A 22,121-nucleotide genomic window follows, 5' to 3' on the forward strand; every position below is an offset into this window, starting at 1 on the left:
CGATTACTTTAATTATAATCATATAAAAGACAGGTATGGTATTATATTAAAAGACAGGTATTGTGGACAGTGAGATGCACCTAATGAAGCTGAAATAAATAATATAAAATTGACTTAATAATCCCTATACCCCCAACAAATTCATTTGGTAACAATCACCAATCAACTACACTGCTACCGAATATTATCTTATTTACATTTCTTGGCTTCCGTTCAAGGTTTTTAAAATGCGTCTGCTAAATAGAGGTTTTCACATCTTTATAAAAAATGTTTTATTCCCTTTTCCAACCAACGTGAGATCTCTTAATCCACCATCATTTAGGACCTAGCGTCCTCGATGACACTTGTTCCTCCCTCCAATCGATGTGAGTTCTCCCAATCTACCCTTTCAAGGGCTAGCGTCTTAACTGACATACCGCTCATATTTAATAATTTGTCTAACATGGTAATTAAAGTCTTATTTATTATACTCGGTTGATTTAGGTGAATTTTTTACGATGAGTCAAAGATGTGGGCATTATTGATGAATAATGAGAAAATAGGGAGGCAGATGGTAATAATAAGAATGGAATTATGGGGAGAGTTTGTTGGTAGTGCCATTCATCGGAATGGAATGATTGGGACTGCAGCGGCGGCTATGAGCATGTTATGAACAATATTCTTTGGTAATTTTGGGTGACATTATTATGCAGTTTTGTATTTAGCTCAGCTGTCACCTCGCATGTTCCTTCTGTTCATTCTAAAACTCTCTCTCTACCCATGCCCATCCCCATGTTCCATCCTCTAATAATATGTTATATAGTGGTTGATTAGGCACTAATTGTGATTAAGACCCTAAAACTTCCACTATATGATATATATAGTTGATTAAGAATGTAATTGCGCATTATTATATCTAAGTTCCACACTAAATAAAGTTCCATGAATTTAGTTTTTATTTGGTTCATAAAGTTTCAAATTGATACATTTTGAACCGAATGAAAACAAAATTCAACTGAGAGAATGTAGAGATCCAATTGAAACTAATTGAATAAATCGAGCAAAATATAACATTTTGAAATCTAAAGATGAAACGGAATGGATAGTTAAAACTTAACAAACTTGGCTCTAAAGAATTCGAAAGGTCACTTGATTAAATGGTCGTCTCTATTTGTTCAAATATGGTTGAACTTTTGAACCCGATTTGGCTGCATCTTTAAAGCAATATTAAAATTAGAAAAATAAGAACTTCAACTTCAACTTCACCTTCACCTTCATCTTCACCTTACCCAATCCCATTCTTTCCTCTATCCTTGTGTTGGGTTCATCATCCAACCACAGTTTTACTAATTTTAATCCAGAATTTCAAAATGTAGATAGCTAAGCTAGAGCGAGGGTTCAGACTAGGGTGTATTTTGCTAAAGATTTTGAACCTATATTTGCCCTATGGAGCTGTCAAGCTTGATTTTACAGAATAGACTCAATAAGTTTCACAGTACTCCAAATAGTTTCCCTAAGCTTTTACTCAAAAGCTCAAGTTTCTTAGACTAGAGTTTTCAAAATCATAGACTTCAACCCCACAAATCAGACTTTAGGCTCCAAACAGCTCTCAACAAATGCCTCCTATGTCAGAATATTGTCTTTTGTCCGACAAGAATCTTCTATTTCTAAATAAGACGATTCCTAAAACATTTTTAATGGCCGATCTCAGACATGAATATCCTTTGAGAACAACTAATCACAAGTACCTAGAGGAAAATAATACCACCAAGGTCCCCTTCGGTCTTCCCCCAGTCAGATCTGAGCTAACCACCAAACGTGCTTATAATCAAACAGATCAAGCAAAAGCAAAGCATTTAGAAACTAAGCAATATGCCAAGTCAGTATAATGAAAATTCAGAGCTTCTCAGTGAGAATCAGAACCAAGTAGTTCCAATTCATAATGAGCTTGGCCTTCTCAGAAGAGCAAGAATGGCTGCTGTTGCTTCTCTTTGCGCTGCAGTAGAAACTCTCGAGTAAAATCTGTTCTTCATAAAAAATTTATCAATGTCAATACATAAAGAATGGCGGAAACCAAGAATTGACCATTTCCGTCGCTTGAAAACTCATGTTATTTCCCTGGGTAGACACAGAATTTCAGATGCTCATTAGATTGAACCTTCGACTAAGAGGTTTGACATGAAGCTAACAAATATATAGTACCAAGAAAGCACAATCGGTGCCCGGATACCAGAGAGATGGAAAATTACTCGGAGGTATTATGTAAGGCTTATTGATGAGGCATATAGTTGAAGCAGGGTAAGCGCTTGCTCCGTGATGGCTCGATTTCTTGCTTGCCTAACCCAATCATGAGCCAACTCTTCTGCTTTCGTGCCTTTCACACCTTCTTCTAGAGTATGTGCTGCTTCAGCCAAGTTTCCTTCAGCTAAATAGGACTCCACTCGGTTGATGATGGATTCAATCCCACTGCCAGATTGTTCAACCTCCTTCACCTAAAGGAGGTCAAGGAAAGTTCAGAAACTACAGCAGTAGAGGAGAGTAAATGGGAAGCTAAAGGAGGCTTTTTTCCTTTTAATGTACCTTAATCCAAGATGCTACACGGGCTAAAGAATGCGCCAAAATGCCACCGCCACCAGGTGGGATCAAGCTCAATTGCCGTAATGATGCTTTTAGTGTATCAAACTGCATGCAGGGTGGTGGATTAGCTGATACTTTCACATGAAATATGAACTCAACTTTATTATCAAATAATCAATATTGTAAATTACAAGTAAACAGTATTGAACAACATTCCAGAAACCATCTAGAATTACGATAGTTTGATTCAATATATATTTAGGTGAAAAGATGGCAAAGGTAAAAAGATGATTTGATTTACTGCCCAGAAGGGCGATTCACGTTGACAGATAAGGTCGAAAGTAGTAAGAATTTCTCAAAAACCAACAAAGTTGTTAGCTATAGAAGAACTTCTATACCACACTAATGTTTTCTTTCGTTGCCTTTTTCTCCGCACTTCCATCTTAACTTTCAAAAACACAGCTATTCAACCATGTTTTCCCTATTTTTTTCTTGATATCCATGAGTGATGGGTCACTTACGCACATCTCGACTATTCTCACAGAACAATCATATGATTCTACTACATTTGATTTTTAAGATAATTCATAAGATATTAAATTCTAGGTAGGTAGCCACCATGACCAAATGACCAAATAACTCTGAAACCAAGCAGCCTCAAAGTATTCTAGTAAAAGAAAAATGACACGGATCATAAAAATATGTAATATTTTAAGAGAGAATGATAAAAAATGTCTTCCAACCGGGGAGAAATTAGAGTACCTTTTGTGTCATTCGCAACAAAGTATCTGAGCCATTATTCAATATTTCTTTCGGAATGGATGAAAGGATCAGCTCTAAGTTAGAATCTTTATCAATGCCTTGAAGATCAACTCGTAATGCTTCTATTTCAGCCTGGATTGGTAAACCTCTTGAAAGTGCATCTTCAAGAGCCAGCGCCCCCTATAAGATTAATAACTTATAGTTGAATGAATACTTTGAGACTAATTAGGTTGGAAGAGCGCTAGTAAAATATAAAAAATGATTTACTGCCATTAAAATTCCCGAGACACCTTGCACTTGAGCATAATGATTTACTACCAATATATAGAGGAAACAACTTTCTTAACAAATGAAATACAAAAGACAGGATTAGAAATCTTCAGAAAATACCAAAAAGTTTATGGAAAATACTCCAGTCAGCACAAATAACAAAAAGAGGATAATTACAAAAATTTCGACAAAGGAATCTCCAATTCGAAGCTTACAACCAAGCACATTCACCCATGAAGCAACAAAAGAAGAGAATGAAAATGTTGTAGCACAAACACCAAGACAAGCAATTTTACAGAGTCTAAACCTGGCCTTCATATTTAGATCAAACTCAGACCATGTTTTGAGAAGGAGCTCCACTAAACATAATTTTTGCATGCCATTTTATAAAAAACTAACATTGTTTTCAAATTTTCTCGTACCCCCTTTTTTATGTTTTTGAAAACATACTGTTTTTTAGATTTATTTAGAATACATAAGGCATGCATATACTTTGGGAGAGACCTGGCTACAACTATTTTAACCTATAAGTTTTCATAACTGGTTTAATCTCAATGTTTATTAGTTCCCTCTTTGCATGAATATGATGTAAATCTGATGAAACAATGACCACCTTCAAGAGTATTGAAACTACTAATATAGATGTACGCACCAGTAAGGAAACAAAATTTTCTCCAAAAGTAAGTTTAGATTTCAATTTCTCTACTACGTGTAGGAAATGCAAACACCATCAGTAAGTAGGAGTACAGCTTTACCAATGCAAGCTTCTGAGCTGAGTGACTCTGACGAGCTTCTTCAGACCTTGCATAGAATGCCATGCACAGGGCATTTATCTGCAAAAAGTTCTATACATAAAAAAATGCCCACTGATAGATTGACTGACTGTATTCAGGCCAATAGCATTCAATCAAGGAAAATAAAAGAACAAACTAAGGACGGTAAAAAGCACCAATGACAACATGACTAAAGACAGAGCAATATTGGAACATTCACGACATTGACAATTAAGTTCGCTTCTCTTCTAAGGAAAATAAAAATAAACTATTTTATCAAAGCAGTATGAAAAATGAAGATTTGTGACTAGACTACTCGTCTCTGGTCAGAATGACATTCAAAGAATATTTCAACATTGAGAGAAAAAAAATTGTTTTCACTTTCCACAATCATTTAGGGACCAAGAAAAGCCACATGGCATTGAGCTGCGGCTCTTGAACCAAGTTTTTTCTTACATATACAATAATCCAAAGTTGACCTTACTTTTAGAGCCACTCCTCCTCTTACATTTACACTGGAAAAGCTGAGGAAGTTGTTACACTAACGTACAGCTGACATGTATTTATTGTTGTGTAAAATTCTCATGAAGCAATTTCCATAAACATCACTAATGAGTATATTGCATCTTCTGAAGAAAATTTCCCCTCGACTGTGAGATCAAACCAGTTTTTTTTCCTTTTTCCTGTAAATTTTATTAATGTTATCTTATAGCCAGTTCCTGGCTGGGCAAGGCGTTTTGAGCTTGATAAATCAATAACTAGTGCAAGATTGCTCACATGAAGATTTGCTTCGGCTATCTTTTCTATCTGGGCAGCCTTCTCACTCGCAATTTCCGCAGCTAACTGTGCCTTTGCCATGTCTTGACGACATCTCAACCTCAATTCTACCTCATTTTCCTGCAATGAAATTAATTTTAAAAATTATTTTCAAGGAACAGCAACTTGAGCTTGTTTGTTATTAAAGAAACACTCCACCTTCTGTTCAAGTTCCTTCTGATATTTTTCTTCCAATTTTTCTTGAAGAGACTTCTGAGCAGCAGCTGATTTTGTTCTTTCTCGTTTTAACTCCTGAGAATGATTAAAAGCCCAAAAGGCCACTTATAAGAATGAGAGGAACACAATAACAGTGTCCACGTATGCATATTCTGGCATATGCATGTTCACTGTGCACTTGATATGTCTACAAGAGTGTCCACGTATGTAATTCGTAAATTGGGAATGCAACCTTGTCTAAAATTGCGGCCTCTTCTGCATGCATAAGTTCCCTAACCTGAGCATCCCTCAATTCCTTTTCCAACTTCTCCTGTATAAAGCAAAAACAGGCAGTCACATTCCACTAATATATATACTAATTACAGACAATCAAAACTGTACGATATTCAATTTTCCATTGATCCATACCTTCAGGGCTCTTTTTTCATCAGCAAAAACACGGGAATCCAGCTCAGCTTGCCTCTTTTCAGCAGCATGAATAGCTTGTAAGAAATCAACAATCAATTTTCCATCCTTGGATATGTAGGCATCATTATACTCTTCAATTTCAGCAATTAAAGCCTGACATCTCATAACCAATAATTTAGAGCTTGACTAAGATTCTTTTACTTAATTCCAGCAAAATGTACATCCATTGAAAAGAAGGAAAAGTAAATGACCTCTGTATCTTTGTAAAACTTGTTAGTTTCATCTTTGTCGCCTCCATCCAAAGAAGACATGCCAGCCTTGTCCTTCAAATGGTACGCCTCAAGAAGAGAGCTCGACTTCTCTACAGATTCACCTTTATCAGTCAACTCCTGAATAGATACCAGCATAGACAAATTCACACTAAATTACACAGCTTTTGCAAGAAGTGAATATATTTTAAGAAACAAATGGATAAACTTCAGTTACCTTCAGTCTGTCTTCTGTACTTTCATCTTCTTGTGATGATACTCTGACATCAATTTGTTCAGGTGCTCCATCTGTCGAGCTAGACATTGGTGTAGTTTTAACTTCCTCAACAGACCCATCCCTAGTACTAGACTTGGTGCTTTGCATGTCAAAATTTACATCTGTGGATGTTTTAGATTCTAGATTCTTATCCTCTACTTCACTGATGCATTGCCTAGATACGGGAAAGTCTTTCTCCTCAGTGTTTTCCTGTGGAACCATGCTGGGACTGTCTCGGAACTGACTACCATCTTCCTCTTCATCCAAAGCTTCAAGATGAGGAAGGTGGGTATCTGTCTCAACCGTCTGCTCAGTGGACTCCACAATTGGATTCAAGCTCTCAGTTTCTTCTCTAAGACTATTTGATTTTTGAATTTCTTCTCTACTGGATGAGTCCAATTTGAGCACCACCGAAGGTTGGACATTGTCCAAATCACTTTTCTGAACAACTGTCTTTGTTGATTCTACAGGACTATTCTGCTCTATACCACCAGTTAGTTGGTCTAGATAGCCTGTTTGGTAAGCTGCAAAAACAGAAGCGCCAATTACAACACTGCCAAAGACATATTTTGGGAAAGAATTTCCAGATGTAGGTGGCACGTTTGTAGGTCGTGGTTTTAGATTTTGCTCGGGTGCAGATGAAAGTTCCCTTCTCGTAGAAATACAAGGTGATATCTGCCAACATTGCACCTGCAACAAAAATCTGTCAAATCAGAAAACATAGGTAAAAGTATACAATTATACCAAAAAATATTTGGTCACATGCAAGTATATTTTACTGTAGACAGGCTTTTGCAACACACGCAGTTCATTCTCCCATTTAATTTGTCTCACAGCTCTTAGGCAAAATAGAGTGTATCATGAGAATAGAAATATATTAATGGTTTCAAGATTTTTAACACTGTAAATCAATTACAACAGCAGACGCAAGAATAGTACAAATAGCAAGTTCGTGTATATTAAAAGAAAAGGCTTCATGTAGTAAGTTAATAAAGTCTGCCCACACAACTATGTCCACAAGCACGCTGCAAACAGATGAAAGCCATATGCACGTGTCTGCTTAGTCGAAAATTAATTTCTAAACATCTGAGTTGCAAATTATCGTGCCAAGAAAGAATAGCATAAATAGCAAGTTTGTGTATGTTAAACGATCCCCATGTTGTAAGCTTGCGCCCAAATGCATCCAAAAGCATATAGATGAAGAACTACGTAGATGTATAAGCTTGTAAGTCTGATACACACTTTTCAAACATCTGTTTGCAAATTCTCATGTCGTCTGGATTGTACCAAACGGATTCTGATCGCAAAAATGCGAAATTCTACTTGCCTGTGGTGAAATCTGCCTCCGTGTCTTTCCAACAGATTGACGAGATGATAATTTCAGAATTGACCTGCTGAAAATCATGCGATAAGGTCATCTATAAGCATCAGCCGATGTAACTGAAACCATGGAAATCCAAATTCAGACACAACATGGACATTGAAACTAATTATCGTTTATCGCCACATCAAATTCCATTTAACATAACAGTTGAGAATATCAATTACCCTCGGGAGATCAAAGAATTAGAACGTACCATTTTCAACCAAACAAGAAAACGTTCCACTTGAAGGACAACCAAAATGACTAATGAACAAATAACATTAACATAATGAGCAAATTAGAACAGACAAAACACGTAGTTCAGACGCATTTCCGTACCTCCGCCACATAGCGTCTAGGTATTCAGTGAGAACAGCAAGCAACGAAGATGTTTGAGCCAACAACCAAGTAAGCGATTAAATGTAACTATAAGTTGGAAGCGGGAAGTCCGACCTGATACGAGTGCTGAGTTTCGGATTCGATGAATCAAATTAACGATCGGTTGGCCGGAGAGAGATCACCGGAGACGACTGAAACATCAGATGGCAACGGAATTTTACCGCCTAATTAGACGTGTCCGTATAGCTACGAAGAATTTTTCCGCGGGTTGTAATAGATTCTGCTGGGCCCAATAATAGGCTGGGCCTTGGGCGGTTTAATCTCTCACTAAAATCCAGGAGATTGATGGGCTGGTCTCGGCTGGGCTGGGCTGGGCTGGGCTGGGCTGAGTTTGGTGGATGAATCATAAAAGATCGCCCTAATGTACGGCTAACAAGATACCACGTGGCAGAGTCGACTCTAGGTCAACCGCTCAATAAATCGAACCATAGGCGATGCTCGATGTTTCAGACCAAGCTAAGTTGATCGGACAATGCTGAGAACATTGCCCCACACATGGAATATGGATAATTTATTATTCTTAAAAGTATCCTAGGCGACTAGACCCGTCTAACTGGTGAGGTGGCGTCTAACTGGTGAGATGGCATGGATCATGCCTCGTGACAAGAGGCATCCCAACTTGAAACACTAGGGATGAACCATGTCACGTCACATAAAGAGAGGCATTAGTTTTCAATATCTCGCTTTAATTAAGCTATTTTAAAATCTCGAAGTCTTAAAAGAAAGATTCAAGAAAGACAATATTTGCTGGACTATTACAACAACTTTTCATCAAAGATAAACTCTATCTAAATCAAAATCAATCAAATTCATATCGATTTTAGCCTAACTTAACTATTAAATTATTTAATTTTTTCATACATGTATTGAACTAAAAAAAAAGCATATGACACTAACACAAAACTATTTGTTGCTATTCAAAACTCGTTTAGACATAGCTTCCACAATGAAGTCCTTGATGGAGAGCGGCAAATGGTACATAAGTGCCATGAGGGTAGAATAGCCTCCATATGAGAACCAAGGCGACGGCTTCTTTTTGAGAATGGCGGCCACCGTCTTCTCTGCAAACTCGGCTGTGGGGGCGGCGTTGGGGCCTTGTGAGGCATTGGCTCTGGCCAGCATTGCCGCTTCATATGGCTTGAATAGCTTCAGCTCAGGCAACTGATTAAACCCGGCTACGGCAGAGTTTCCAATGTTTGATTTAATGGCGCCAGGGACAACGTTGATAACCTCGATTCCAAACGGCTTCAGCTCCAACCTTTAATGCCGGAAATACCGATCAAAAAGGTCAACCAAACTTCACCGTGTGTAATAAATGTGCAAATTAAATGAAATGTGTCAGCAAATTAAATCGAATATTGATTACAGGCTTAACTTTATTGTTCAAGTTGCCTCCTGAGAAGGAAATGAGGGTACTATACTCAATAAGTTTCTACCAGAGGTTTGGTTGAAGTTAAGCCAACCACCCATGAAGTTTTCTCCTATTTGGAGTTTGTTTCAGGTTAAACTTTTAATGTAGTAACCAAAAGGACAAATTGTTAGTTCGACTTTGTCAAAATCTAATTGTTAGAAGGTAGTTTGTTCACCCAAAAATATATGAGATCTAACTAGTGGAGAGGGGAACAAAACATTCCTTATAAATGTGTGGAAACCTCACTCTTATAGACGTGTTTTAAAAAACCTTGAGGAGAAGCCCAAAAAGGACAATATTTGCGGGCGGGGAGCTTAAGCTATTACAAATGGTACTAGTGCCAAACACCGGGCTGCCAGCAAGAACACTGGCCCCAAAGGAAGTGGATTGTGAGATCCTACATCAATTGGAGAGGCAAACGAAGCATTCCTCGTAAGGGTGTGAAAACTTCTCCCTAGTAGACGCGTTTTAAAAACCTTGAGAGGAAGCCCAGAAATGAAAGCAGAGAAGAGGACAATATCTAATAGCGGTGGGCTTGGGCGGTTACACTCAATTATCAAAAACCAAAAACTAAAAACTTAATGGTTAGACCAAAAATTCAGCATAAAAATCCAACCAACAAGAAGAAAAATAATTGCATACATAATGGTTGGGAACTTCCATTGACTGATGCAGTTATTTGGATCTTTTGTATGAATCTATAACAATTGCATTCATAGCTAAATGTATTCTCTAAATAACTTTCAGCTACTAAAAATAACTCACATAAAATAGTCAATAGAAGACATAAGTAGGTAAATATTTTCCAACCTGAACTAAAGTAAAAAGTTTCAAACCCAATACCCAATCAAACAAACAAAAAACATCCAAATGTTCAAATCCAACTAAGCAATATTCATCAGAAAAGGAAAAAAGTGGAATAAACATACTGCAACTAACCATAAATCTTCAGGAATCAGAATTTAATCCACCAAAATGTTAATTTAATCACTTAATTTAAGCTAAGAATTGAATTCCCTATAATTATCATTTGTGAGGGTCTAGAAGAAGATCGTGTTTATCGACCAAGCCAAGGCAAAACATTAAGTTAAGCTAAGAATTGAATTCCCTATAATTATCATTTGTGAGGGTCTAGAAGAAGATCGTGTTTATCGACCAAGCCAAGGCAAAACATTCTGGAGAAGTTCATGAGCACAAAACAATTGTTTATTATAGAAATGATGTGAATCAAAGAGGTATAAACACGAACCTCAGACAGTCAGAAATGGCATGAATGGCAGCTTTAGTGGCAGTATAAGCACCCGCCCATGGAAAAGGTGCTAATACAGTAACACTTCCCAAATTTACAATCTTCCCCTTTCTTCGTGATGCCATGTGAGGAACCACCGCTTGAATTAATCTCATGGCCCCTGCAAATGAAATTCCAAATTTTTTAGTATAAATAATTGTTTTGAATAGCATAATTAAAGTGATTTAAAAAATTTGAAGTTCGATACCAAATAAATCCAAACAACAACTTAGTTTTAACTATACCAAAAACTAATCACCTCAGTAGAATAGAAGATAAGATGATATCCTTCAGTGTTCGTTTGTTACAACGATTGGATCAAATGATAATCTCAAAATAATGTCTAAATTCGACATCAAATGATTCACAATTTCAAATCCCTAATTTCGACATCAAATGATTTTCTGGTATGAAAAGTGAAATGAAACTAGAAAAAATTCCAGAACTAAAATACAATTGACTTAACAGATTGATGAGAAAGTAATTTGTTAGACAGACAGAGATAAAGAGAGCATTTCACCGAAAACATTGGTATTGAATGCGTTCTGCATAGATGAAAGAGGAACCTCGGCTATGGGGCCAATACACTGAACTCCAGCGTTGTTCACCAAAATATCAATCCGACCGAATTTTTCAATGACAATAGATGTTAATCGCTCAACGCTTTGGTCGGAGAGAACATCGAGTTCTTGTAAGAAAAACCTGGGATCGTGCTCCAGGTCCGCCATTGAGGAGCGGGATCTACTGGTTGCGACCACCAAACAATCCTGATCGGCAAATGCTCGGGCGAGGGAATGACCTATGCCTCCGTCGGAACAGCCGGAGATGACAACCACTTCTTTTCCGGCGAACTCCATGACCCTTTCTCTGCAAGTGCCGAAGTGTCGGGCTTGGGCAGTGACGCTTGAACCAATCGGAAATTGGAGCTTTTCGTTGCAATTTTGTTTTGATAAGATTTTTCGTAAATATATAAACAAGTAAAGTAAATCTCAAAACTAAATAATTAAATTAGTTAATAATAAAAATAATTTAGATTAAATAATTAATACAATATTGTGCGGCTCGATCACAAGTCAATTATCATTTTATTTTATTTTATTTTATTTTCAGCATCAATTATTAAGAAAAACAAACCATTTAATATATTGTGTTTCGCATTAATTTGGCTTTAATGTATATGACGTAGGAAAGGAATTTATTATTTTAAAAAATATATATGCAAGGAGATTTTATTAGAATAAAGGGAGAATTTTGACGTAGGTATGGATTATTATTAATAGTAAAATGAAAAAAAAAATGTTAATTAGCTTCATTTTTACCATTTTAAACTGTCCTAAAATTATTATATGACGTAATTAATGTTATAAAAATTTAATAGACTTTTAAAATATAAATAATTAATTTTAACCTTTTTAATTGGGCTATTCTTTTTTAAATTCAATTTAATTGTTCGTGCAAAAATAATAATAATAATATAGATTGTTTAAAAAATTTATTTAAATATTTATTGAATTAAGATTTACAACTAATTGAAAATTTGAGTTCGTACCTTACAATTTTAAAAACTTTAAATATTTTTAAAATAAATAATTATGTAATAAAATAATATATATATATATATATATATATATATATTATTTAAAAGGTTAAAGATATTTTTTTTAGTGATAAAAAATGAGATAAGATTTAAGATGTAATAAATAGCAATATATTCGAATTTGATGGGAGATTTATATAGATTTCCTAATCCCTTCCTCTTTCTTTCCCTCTTATAAATTAGCAGCTCCCGTTCACAACTAAATATATCGTCCAAACCCGATTAAAATTTTTTAAGATTTACAAATCCTCCTGAAAATGATCCTCAAAATCAAGTTTACTAAAAAAGATCAAACGACCCATCTTGATGATGAAAAAACCGATCAGAATTTTTCACCACTTCCTCCTTATGAACTTTACAATGCTCGTCAATGTAAGAAGAAGTTATCTTTGAAGATTCGATTACCCTTAATGCACAAAAGTAGTTTAGACGATACCACTGACCATCGTCGTAAGAAGAGGCCTCGTGATGTTGTTAAAGCGACTGAGACTGTCACTGATTTAGAACTCCAGTTGCCGTTGAAGAAGCGTAAGGCTCTACGAATGTACTGCTGTGAGATGCAAACGCCTGATATTCTCAAATCTTCGATGCTTTCTCATGAGCTCTTATCTGATTGTGTAAAACCAGACGATAAATTTTAAATAATAATTATAAGTATAGTTTTAATTTAATGAAATTTTTTAGTTGGGATTGAATTGTTTTTTAACCTTAATTATAATTTGAATGAGAATCCGAGGTTTCACGGTCTTCTTTGATATTTTTTTTTTACATCATTTAAAAACAATTAGCTTTTAAATTTTTTTCAAATTTAAATAATTAATTTTCACCTAGAACTATTAATAAATTTTTTATACCATCTTTGAATTATTCGATTTATTACAATCACATCAACTCACATATTTTATTTAAATAGGAGCTTTCTTGTACGCTTCTCATAGGATCTGTAATAGGCGAGAAAATCACCCGTTTGATCGAGTATGTATAAATTTAATAACACTTTTCCCACCAGATCTATTGTACTATTCTTTTACTATAAACAACGTAAAGCGAAGGTATAATATTTTGTGAAATGAGTAGAGTAGCCGAAAATATCGAAAGGGCTAAAAGTTAGCCCAAACTCTTTTCTCCCAATAGTTTACCAGATAAATTGATAAGTCGGGCTAGCAGGTGATCGGGGCTATTTCTTGAGGTCAGCGTGACACTATGACTGTTTACAGTGGAAAAACCCATTCTACCCTTGATTTTACCAAAGACGATGAAAACCTGAATAAGAGTTAAATCAAACTCCGTAAAAATTTGAATGGATCAGTTATCTCTTAATTTGTTTGGTTGTATTTTGTTAAATATTTCAAAATCCAATATTTTTTTAGATCTCCTATTTTTAGTATACAAATATTTAATGTATGAATTTCAAATTTATATATGAATTTTAATAGGTAATAATTCAGTTATTACAGCATACCCTAGATAAGATTTATCTGTACTATATTAAATATTGCTTAGATTAAATATATGAAATTGATAAACTACTTTAATCTTGGTAACTATTTTATTGCATTAAAAATGGTAGAAATTTAATTAATAAAAAATAAGTATAAAAAACAAGTTGTTCTAGTTAGTGGAAGTTACCAATAAAGAAGTACACGTGTATATATTTATAGAAAAACTTATATATATATATATATATATATATATATATATATATTTATTTATTTATTTATTAATTATTATTATTATTATTTATTTTTATTTTTTTACTAAAACCCACTCGAGTATATAAATTCAACTAATTAAGATATATTTTCTACTAAGGTTATTTATCATAAAATATTGGAATTTCATCCGCCTTCGGAGCTACCGATAATTATTTAAAAGGTTAAAAGATATCTTTTTAGAGATAAAAAATAAAATAAGATTTAAGATGTAATAAATAGCAATCTATCATTTTAGGCGTAAGAACATATTTGAATTTGAATCGGAGATTTATATAGATTTCCTAATCTCTTCTCCTTTCTGACCTTCTTATAAATTAGCTGCTTCCATTCACAACTCAATATATCCTCTAAATCCGATTAAAATTTTTAGAGATTTACAAATCCTCGTGAAAATGATCCTTAAAATCAAGTTTATTAAAAAAGACCCAACGAGCCCTCTTGAAGAAGAAAAATCTGATCAAAATTTTTCACCATTTCCTCCTCATGAACTTTACAATGCTCCTCAATGTAAGAAGAAGTTAACTTTGAAGATTCGATTACCCTCAATCCAGAAAAGTAGTTTAGACGGTACCACTGACCGCCGTCGTGAGAAGAGGCCTCGTGATGATGTTAAAGTGACCGAGACTGTCACTGATTTGGAACTCCAGTTGCCGTTGAAGAAGCGTAAGGCTCTACAAATGTAATGTTGTGAGATGCAAACGCTTCATGTTCTCAAATCTTCGACACTTCCTCATGAGCTCTTACCTGATTGTGTAAAACCAGACGATAAATTTTAAATAATAATTATGAGTATGGTTTTGATTGAATTAAATTTTTTAGTTGTGATTGAATTGTTTTTTAACCTTAATTATAATTTGAATATGAATTCGAGGTTCCATATCTTCTTTGATATTTTTTTACATCATTCATGACTTTTAATAAACTGTCTATACTATCTTTGAATTATCTAATTTATTACCATCACATCCACTTGTATATTTTATTCAAGTAGGGGCTTTCTTGTACGCTTCTCATGGGATTCGTAATAGGCGAGAAAATCACATGTTTGATCGAGTATGCATAAATTTAGTAACACTTTCCCCACAAGATCTATTGCACTATTCTTTCATTGTAAACAAGGTAAAGCGAACGTAGAATACTTTATGAAATGAGTGGAGTTAGCCGAAAATATCAAAAGGGCTAAAAATCAGCCAAAAGAGCTCAAACTCTTTTTTCCCAGTAGATAAGTTGGGCTAACTGGTGATCCAGACTGTTTCTCAAGGTCTACGTGACACTATGACTATTTACGGTAGAAAAATCCATTCTACCCTTGATTTTACCAAAGATGATAAAAACTAATGTATCAGTTATTTCTTAATTCGTTAAATATTTCAAATAAATTCCAATATTTTTTTAGATCTCTTATTTTTAGTATACAAATATGTAATCTATGAATTTCAAATTTATATATGAATTTTAATATGTAATAATTGAGTTATTGTAGCATACACCAGATTTAGTCTACACTTGCTAAGATTTAATATATGAAATTGATAAACTACTTTAACCTTGATGACTATTTTATTGCATTAAAAAAACCGTAGAAATTGAATGAATAAAAAATAAGTATAAAAGCCAAATTGTTCTAGTTCGTGGAAGTTACCAAAAGTGCATACGTGTGTGCTTTTATAGTAAAAAAAAAGTCCACGTGTACATACTTACAGAAAAACTGTATATTAAAAAAAAAAAAAAATATATATATATATATATATATATATATATATATATGTGATTTTAACAAATTAATGAAAATAAAAAAAATTATGGAACAAGAATTGGAGATTTTTTTTTTTCTTTTGTTGGTTAGTTCAAATTATTTATGTCATTTTTAAAATTTTTATTTTGAATAAAAGTAAATTGTTATTGGGTAAAAATTTATTAATTTATTTTAAATATCTAATTAAAATTTATAGTTCAACAAAATTATTTCGGATGGTTAAAAAAATATTTTAAAAATGGTTGCAAAATAAATAATTTTTAAATTGAATAAAAATAAAATATTTACCTATAATTACAAAAATTAATTCCGTCCATAAATCATTTAAATTCATAAAATTTTCATTTATTTCAAGCTAGCTCAATCCAAAAAGTTCATAACTCAACTTAAATGGTGGATTGGTTGGTTCATATTTTTTGGATCGTCGAGTTTTTTGAACACCTTTACTCTTATCTATCTTTATGTCCGATTGCTTTTTATCTTTTCAACCTTCTATCTAGAACAACGACGAGTTAACTACCTCAGTCACCAGCGTGATAGAAGAAGTTTAAAATATACTTTATTTGTTTTGTTTATTTTTTAAAGTGGAGAGTGATATATGTTTGCATTTATTTCTTGCATGATGGACAAGGGGACCATAAATTTCCTAATTTTATGATAAACTCCATAAGTTTGCTTAATGAGCTCCAAATTATCCATGTTTATTAATTGAGTAACATATCATTTTTAAATGCCCTACTTGTTTAAAGAATCCAAATTCTCTCGTGATGGTGAAATTACCATGTTGTCCCTCCCATAGTTGACCTATCCCAACCCCTCTTCATTTTTTTTTTTTAAATTATTAGATCCAAATCATAATATATTTTATTTTATTTTAAAAAAATTTGGTCTAAATTAGTATTTTCAATAAATTCCAAAGGAATATTAATTATGCTCTTCCACTCAGGATTTAGGGTTTAGGAATGATCATGGGTTTATAAACAAAAAAAATATTATCTTCATTGGGTGAGGTCTTTTGGGAAAGCTGAAAAGTAAAGCCATGAGAGTTTATGCTTAAAGTGAACAATATCATACCATCGTAGAGGATCGTGTTCATCTAACAGCGGTAACTTCAAATTTCTTTTGTTTCATTTTGGGCCAGAAACACCACCAAACAAAGTTTAAAAATTTACACAAGCTAAGGCAGAGAAGAACAAAAAAAAAAAAAAAAAAAAAAAACAGAGAGCTCTGTTTCACGACATATTGCTTGCCGGAACAGAAATTACAGAACCGGTATGGACTTTTTTACAGGTTATTCCGGCGAAAGCGCCGCCGTGATGGGCGGTTTTTGAAGGTTTGACCAAGTCTTCCCTTCTCCCAGCTTTCTCCTGCTCCATCCTCTGAAGTTTCTCCTCCACTTTCTTCTTCATTACATAAACCCTAGCGCAGCTCGCTCCCATGGACGACATGGTTCCTTACAGTGCCCTTTTTCCTCTTCTTTCTTTAATCGGTGTGTTTCAATGCCTTAAACCCTCCCGGTATTTATAGTGGGAGCTTGCCTGGAAGGGGCCAGGGGGGCTTCCCTTTGGCCACCTAGTTAATTCAGATCAATTAATTTAGATTTAAATATTCATGTTAATATCTAATATATTAATTTATTTAATTAATGAAAATTATTAAATTTAAAATTACAATGAAGGATAATTAATAATTCAGAGATGCTCAATAATGCAAGTCAATTAATTTTTAATTCCAGCGTGGAGAAAACGGTTGAGAGACGGCCACTACCGTTTACCGTTTACCAGAATGGTTTTCAAAGTACACAGAATGACGGACAAAAACGGTGGGGGAACCTCAATCTCTCTCTCTCTCTCTCTCTCTCTCTCTCTCTGGATATTTGGAAATATTGGGTTTCCATTCGGTGCGGCACTCACACAACGCGTATTGTGAGGACGCCGCGTCAGCATAAAGATATTTTTTAATACAGGCGGCCAAAGTTGCGCTTACTTGTCAGATACTTACTGGCTAAGACTCCGAGGTCATAATCGGAATTGTGGACTATGGAGACACTTTATTTATTTATTTATTATTTTATAATTTTTTTTCTTTAAAATTATTTGATTTGACATTATTTGAAAGCACTTAGAAAAAGTTTTAAAAGTCCAATTTTTCATTATGCACCCACTCAATTTTTGCCGACGGGTTTATAATTATGATTATTTTCATATTTTATTAAAAAAAAATTAATTTAGTTTTTATAATAATAATAATATAAATGACTCATAATTGTAAAGGTAAGAGTCAAATTAAGACTAAGAATAAATTTTGATGATGTAATCATTTTTTTTTTTTTTTTTTAATTTGAAATAATTATAAACGATAAAAGAAATTGGGATTATTATTTATTATTATTATTATTTAGGAGATGGAGAAATCAAGTACGCCTGTTACGGAGTACGGAATTTCCATTAAGGTGATAAAGCATCGTGAATTAGATGAGGTTGTCTGCCTTTTGCTTCTTTTTCGTCACTTTATTATTATTATTATTTATAATTATTGTTGTTTTGCCTCTTGTTCTTTGTCGTTACTCTCAAAGGTCGGTGATATGAATTCAACTACTAATCCTTTGCATGTATGCGGAAGACCAATTATAAAGAGCAAGGTTAAGAAGATTTAAAAAGCCTATACATTGCATATTTAAAGGCGAGCTAGTGTACAAATTGAAACAAAGACTTTTGAGCCAAAAAATATTTATAGCATTAATATATGAAATCAATAAAATAATATAAAATAATGGAGTGACTGACATTGGAAAGTGATTACAAGACTTTGCCTTTGGTAGTTGAACTATCAATTGAGACAACTGACTCTTACCTTTACAATTATGAGTCATAACTTCATTATGTTTTGGCATATTTAAAAGTATGTAATATTCATGCTTGAAAATCATTGTTCAATACAAACAAAACCGGTGTGTTTTTTTTTTTTTTTTTAATACCTTTTTTGTGTTATTCTTTTTCAAACCTTGCTTAGGTTTGATATTTAAACCGATTCATTGAATTAGTTTTGATCAAGCTAATTTTGGAGTGAGTCGTCTTGAAATTTAAGAGTCACCATCATAGATTTCAAATTCGATCTAAGAGTCGTTCATCTTTTAACCAGTTCTTGGTTAGAATCAATTCGTTAAGTTAGCTTTCTATGTGAACTTTTGTAAGAATTCTAGAAGTACATCTAGCTTTACAAAATCCAGCATTGTTAGCGCTTATCCATAGGCATTTTTTTTCTCCCTCCTTTCGAATCAAAATCGTATTGGGCCCAAAGAGGTCCATTGGTTTTATCATATTTACTTGGGCTCAAAGGCCCATTGGTTTTCTCATATTTACTTGGGCCCAAAGGCCCATTGGTTTTCTCATATTTACTTGGGTAAAAAATAAAAAATGGGACTTCTATATTTGCATAAATAATTATTGATTTTATGATAACTTAATTATTACTTCATTAAATTTGCTTGACAAATTAGCTTCAATTTTCAATGCCTTCTCAAACCAAACATGAACGTAAGAGCCATTAATTAATTAACCCAAATTTTAATTAAAAATCCACATTTTCCATTTTAATAAGAAGAACTCGATAGAAGAACTCGAGTGATGCTATATCCTACGTGCACTAATGCTTGATTTTGTGTGTATCATTGTGTGGACTGAATACCATTGTCCCTATATATGTATGTCATATCTTGGAATTAGTGTGATGAGATGGGTCTATTTCATGTCATTCTTGATCTCAAGTCCTAGTTCATCCTATCAATAATTGAAGTGCATTAATTTATTAATTTATTAATTTATTAATTTATTAATTTATTGAGTTTCAAATGATCTAGGCCGACGAATTTAATAGATTGAGCCTACTTGACCGGTCTTGAACCAACTCATAACAAAATTATTATTTCATTTTAAATTTTCAATAAATTATGTTTTATTTATCAATTCATTAGTAAATAATTAATAACAAAAATTATTTAAGATAGTGATGATATATATTTGTAGAGAGAATTAAAAATAAATTAATAAAATATTCTTAATAAATGTCAAAACTCTATTACAAGAATGAAGTAGCACTTGGTAAAGGAATCAAACTTATAATTTAATAATTGCTAGTTTATCCATAAACACGGTTTTAGGGAATTCCACGTGTACTGAACTGAGATTGGTTGCACAGAAATTCTATGAATCCACGAGTGTGAGTTTCTTTTAAGAAAAGAAGAGGAAAAATAAAAATAAAAATAAAGAAAACAGAGGATATAGAGTGCTGAAATTTCAGATAGAGTAAAAAATTGGAAGAATTGGAATCTATCTGTCAAATCTCTATCCGGGCAGCCATGGGAGCTCTCTCCGAGTTTTTCTCCCACCTCCACACAATGACCGCCGTCTTCTTCACCCTGTTAATTCTCGAGCTAGTTATTCTCGTTCGCACGATCTTCGGCTTGAGGCCTAACGTCGACAAGCGCGTGATTCCGACGGCGCAGTTTTTGAAACTGATCGAGGAGAAGAATCCGACGATTCGATTCTCCAATAAGATTACCTCCAGTCCCGCCGATCAGTGTGCCGTTTGCCTCTCTGAATTCGAGGAAGGGGAGAAGGTACGGAAATTGCAGTGTAACCACACTTTTCACAAGGATTGCCTTGATAATTGGCTGAAACTCTGTTTCGCTACGTGTCCGCTTTGCCGGAGTAAGGTTTTGCCGGACGATATTGTCGCCGGCTATCACAGGCTGCGGGACCGTGTAGAGTACGACGGAAGCGACGAGGAGCTCATCTTTTTGTTATCAGCATTACATGGTAACAGTATATACAGATTTTTCTAGGGAGAAATCTAATTTCATTTTGTCCATCACAGAAAATAATCAAATAACATAGGATGTTGATTTTGTGTAGATTAACTAGTGAATATTGTTTTCTCCTTGAAACTTGACGAGCAATAGCGTTAGGTAACAGCTCGCTTCTGGTTCGATTGATCTGTTGTTAGATCGAGTAAAATCGTGTATGTTTCTGTTTACCTGTAGTTACTCCAGCCAACTGTTTGATGCTTTGTTTGCTTGATTTCTTCCTAATTTTCCTGGTTCTTCGTCAATGAATCATTAATTTTTTGGGGACAATCAATTTACATCTTGACCAGCACCTTTGTTCCAAAACACATTGAAATCCGCTCTAAGTCATCCAAATCACAGCAACTTTTCTCCACCAGGAAGTTTACTTAGGTTAATCCAAAGGATCTTTCGAAAAATTGAAGACGTTAGTTAGATAATCCATTAGAGTCTCTTGTTATTGGGATTCCTTGGCTACGTAGGGCCAGGACGTGTAGTTATAGATAGTAGATGTGAGTTGGTGGACTAAGTTATGGTGCTCTTACGAGGTAACTAAAGTGGTACATGACAGCATTTATTAAGAACATATAGTGATTAGGAAGAGGAAGTTCATCCAAGTTTAACAGAGTTTCCCTTGATATTTGCATGTGATTTGGGTGGATATGGTAGGAGGACTAAATGCACTGTTGGTGGGCAGCAATTAAATGCAGGAACAAACAGAAAATTGGCACATCTTCCCTGTCTTTATGCCCCAATAGTGATAGTGAATCCAACCAATCCTGTTAAACTCCAAGGCCTCTGATTTGATGTGCGAACCAGTGACTCCTTTTTGTTCACTATTCAAATTTCGTTCAACCTTATCTCTACAAAAGACGAGGGAATCTCAGAAACCATGTTTAACAACCTTGATTAGGTGACTTTGTAATATCAAGGTTTCTTTACATTTTCAAGGAATTACAACTTTGGAAGTCTTAGCGTTCTCAGAATCAGTCATCGTTGAGAACAACCAAAAACAACACATTTCCCTATGTTTTAGAACTGTTCCCGAGAAGGACTTTGAAACATTTCCTATTCCAAATGTTTGTGGAACCTTTATTCTTCGCATGATGAACTGAATCGTTCTGTAAGTTCCAATTGCACTGAGTGGTTGGTTGCAAAAGATTTGACATTTATTGTCAAATTCCGAAAGTAGATGAACGACTTCAATAGTAATAATAGCACCAAACCAAAAGAACGCATATGGAGGAGATTAATCCTTATCCATTTGGGAAATGGGGTGGCTGAGTTCTTTTTTCCCTGAGTTTGTTGCACGTTGTTGTTGCCCCATTCTCAAAAAAGGAACATCTTACATATATTTAAAATTGCTATTCACATAATTATAGGACTCGAGTTTGGTGTTTTCTTTAGTCATGAGTTTGGCAGGATGCAACCAAACCCATTGGAAAATTAAGCAAAACGAGGG

The 22,121-nt window shown here is 34.2% G+C and overlaps 3 protein-coding genes across 12 annotated transcripts; 1 reads left to right on the plus strand and 2 right to left on the minus strand.

The window, feature by feature from the left end:
• Nucleotides 1-1,988: 1,988 nt before the first annotated feature.
• On the minus strand, nucleotides 1,989-8,249 carry LOC111781423 (MICOS complex subunit MIC60, mitochondrial). 10 transcript variants are annotated; one of them, XM_023661992.2, is made up of 13 exons: nucleotides 7,990-8,249; nucleotides 7,615-7,681; nucleotides 6,249-6,977; nucleotides 6,014-6,151; nucleotides 5,763-5,915; nucleotides 5,587-5,664; nucleotides 5,337-5,429; nucleotides 5,139-5,258; nucleotides 4,344-4,421; nucleotides 3,319-3,498; nucleotides 2,560-2,661; nucleotides 2,229-2,471; nucleotides 1,989-2,097 (listed from the first exon to the last, which is right to left on the minus strand). In XM_023661992.2, the coding sequence occupies exons 1-12, from the start codon at nucleotides 7,998-8,000 to the stop codon at nucleotides 2,238-2,240; spliced, it is 1,983 nt and encodes a 660-aa protein (XP_023517760.2). In that variant the 5' UTR covers nucleotides 8,001-8,249; the 3' UTR covers nucleotides 1,989-2,097; nucleotides 2,229-2,237. The 10 variants fall into 10 exon arrangements, with proteins under 10 accessions (XP_023517760.2, XP_086976237.1, XP_023517762.2 ...); XM_087120111.1 differs by having other exon boundaries at nucleotides 1,989-2,471; nucleotides 6,249-6,811; nucleotides 6,888-6,977; nucleotides 7,615-7,727; XM_023661994.2 differs by having other exon boundaries at nucleotides 1,989-2,471; nucleotides 6,249-6,811; nucleotides 6,888-6,977; nucleotides 7,615-7,678; nucleotides 7,990-8,248.
• Nucleotides 8,250-8,714: 465 nt separating this feature from the next.
• On the minus strand, nucleotides 8,715-11,697 carry LOC111781425 (NAD(P)-binding Rossmann-fold superfamily protein). Its single transcript, XM_023661999.2, has 3 exons — nucleotides 11,269-11,697; nucleotides 10,710-10,869; nucleotides 8,715-9,307 (listed from the first exon to the last, which is right to left on the minus strand). Exons 1-3 carry the CDS (start codon nucleotides 11,603-11,605, stop codon nucleotides 8,953-8,955), a joined length of 852 nt encoding a protein of 283 aa, XP_023517767.1. The 5' UTR covers nucleotides 11,606-11,697; the 3' UTR covers nucleotides 8,715-8,952.
• An 8,383-nt stretch (nucleotides 11,698-20,080) lies between these two features.
• LOC111781027 (E3 ubiquitin-protein ligase RHA2B) lies at nucleotides 20,081-20,954 on the plus strand. The gene has a single exon (XM_023661421.2). It carries the CDS (start codon nucleotides 20,174-20,176, stop codon nucleotides 20,657-20,659), a length of 486 nt encoding a protein of 161 aa, XP_023517189.1. The 5' UTR covers nucleotides 20,081-20,173; the 3' UTR covers nucleotides 20,660-20,954.
• Nucleotides 20,955-22,121: the final 1,167 nt, after the last annotated feature.

This window comes from Cucurbita pepo, chromosome 19 (assembly GCF_057944985.1).
Source record: "Cucurbita pepo subsp. pepo isolate OVF chromosome 19, ASM5794498v1, whole genome shotgun sequence".
In the NCBI taxonomy this organism is placed as follows: Eukaryota; Viridiplantae; Streptophyta; class Magnoliopsida; order Cucurbitales; family Cucurbitaceae; genus Cucurbita; species Cucurbita pepo.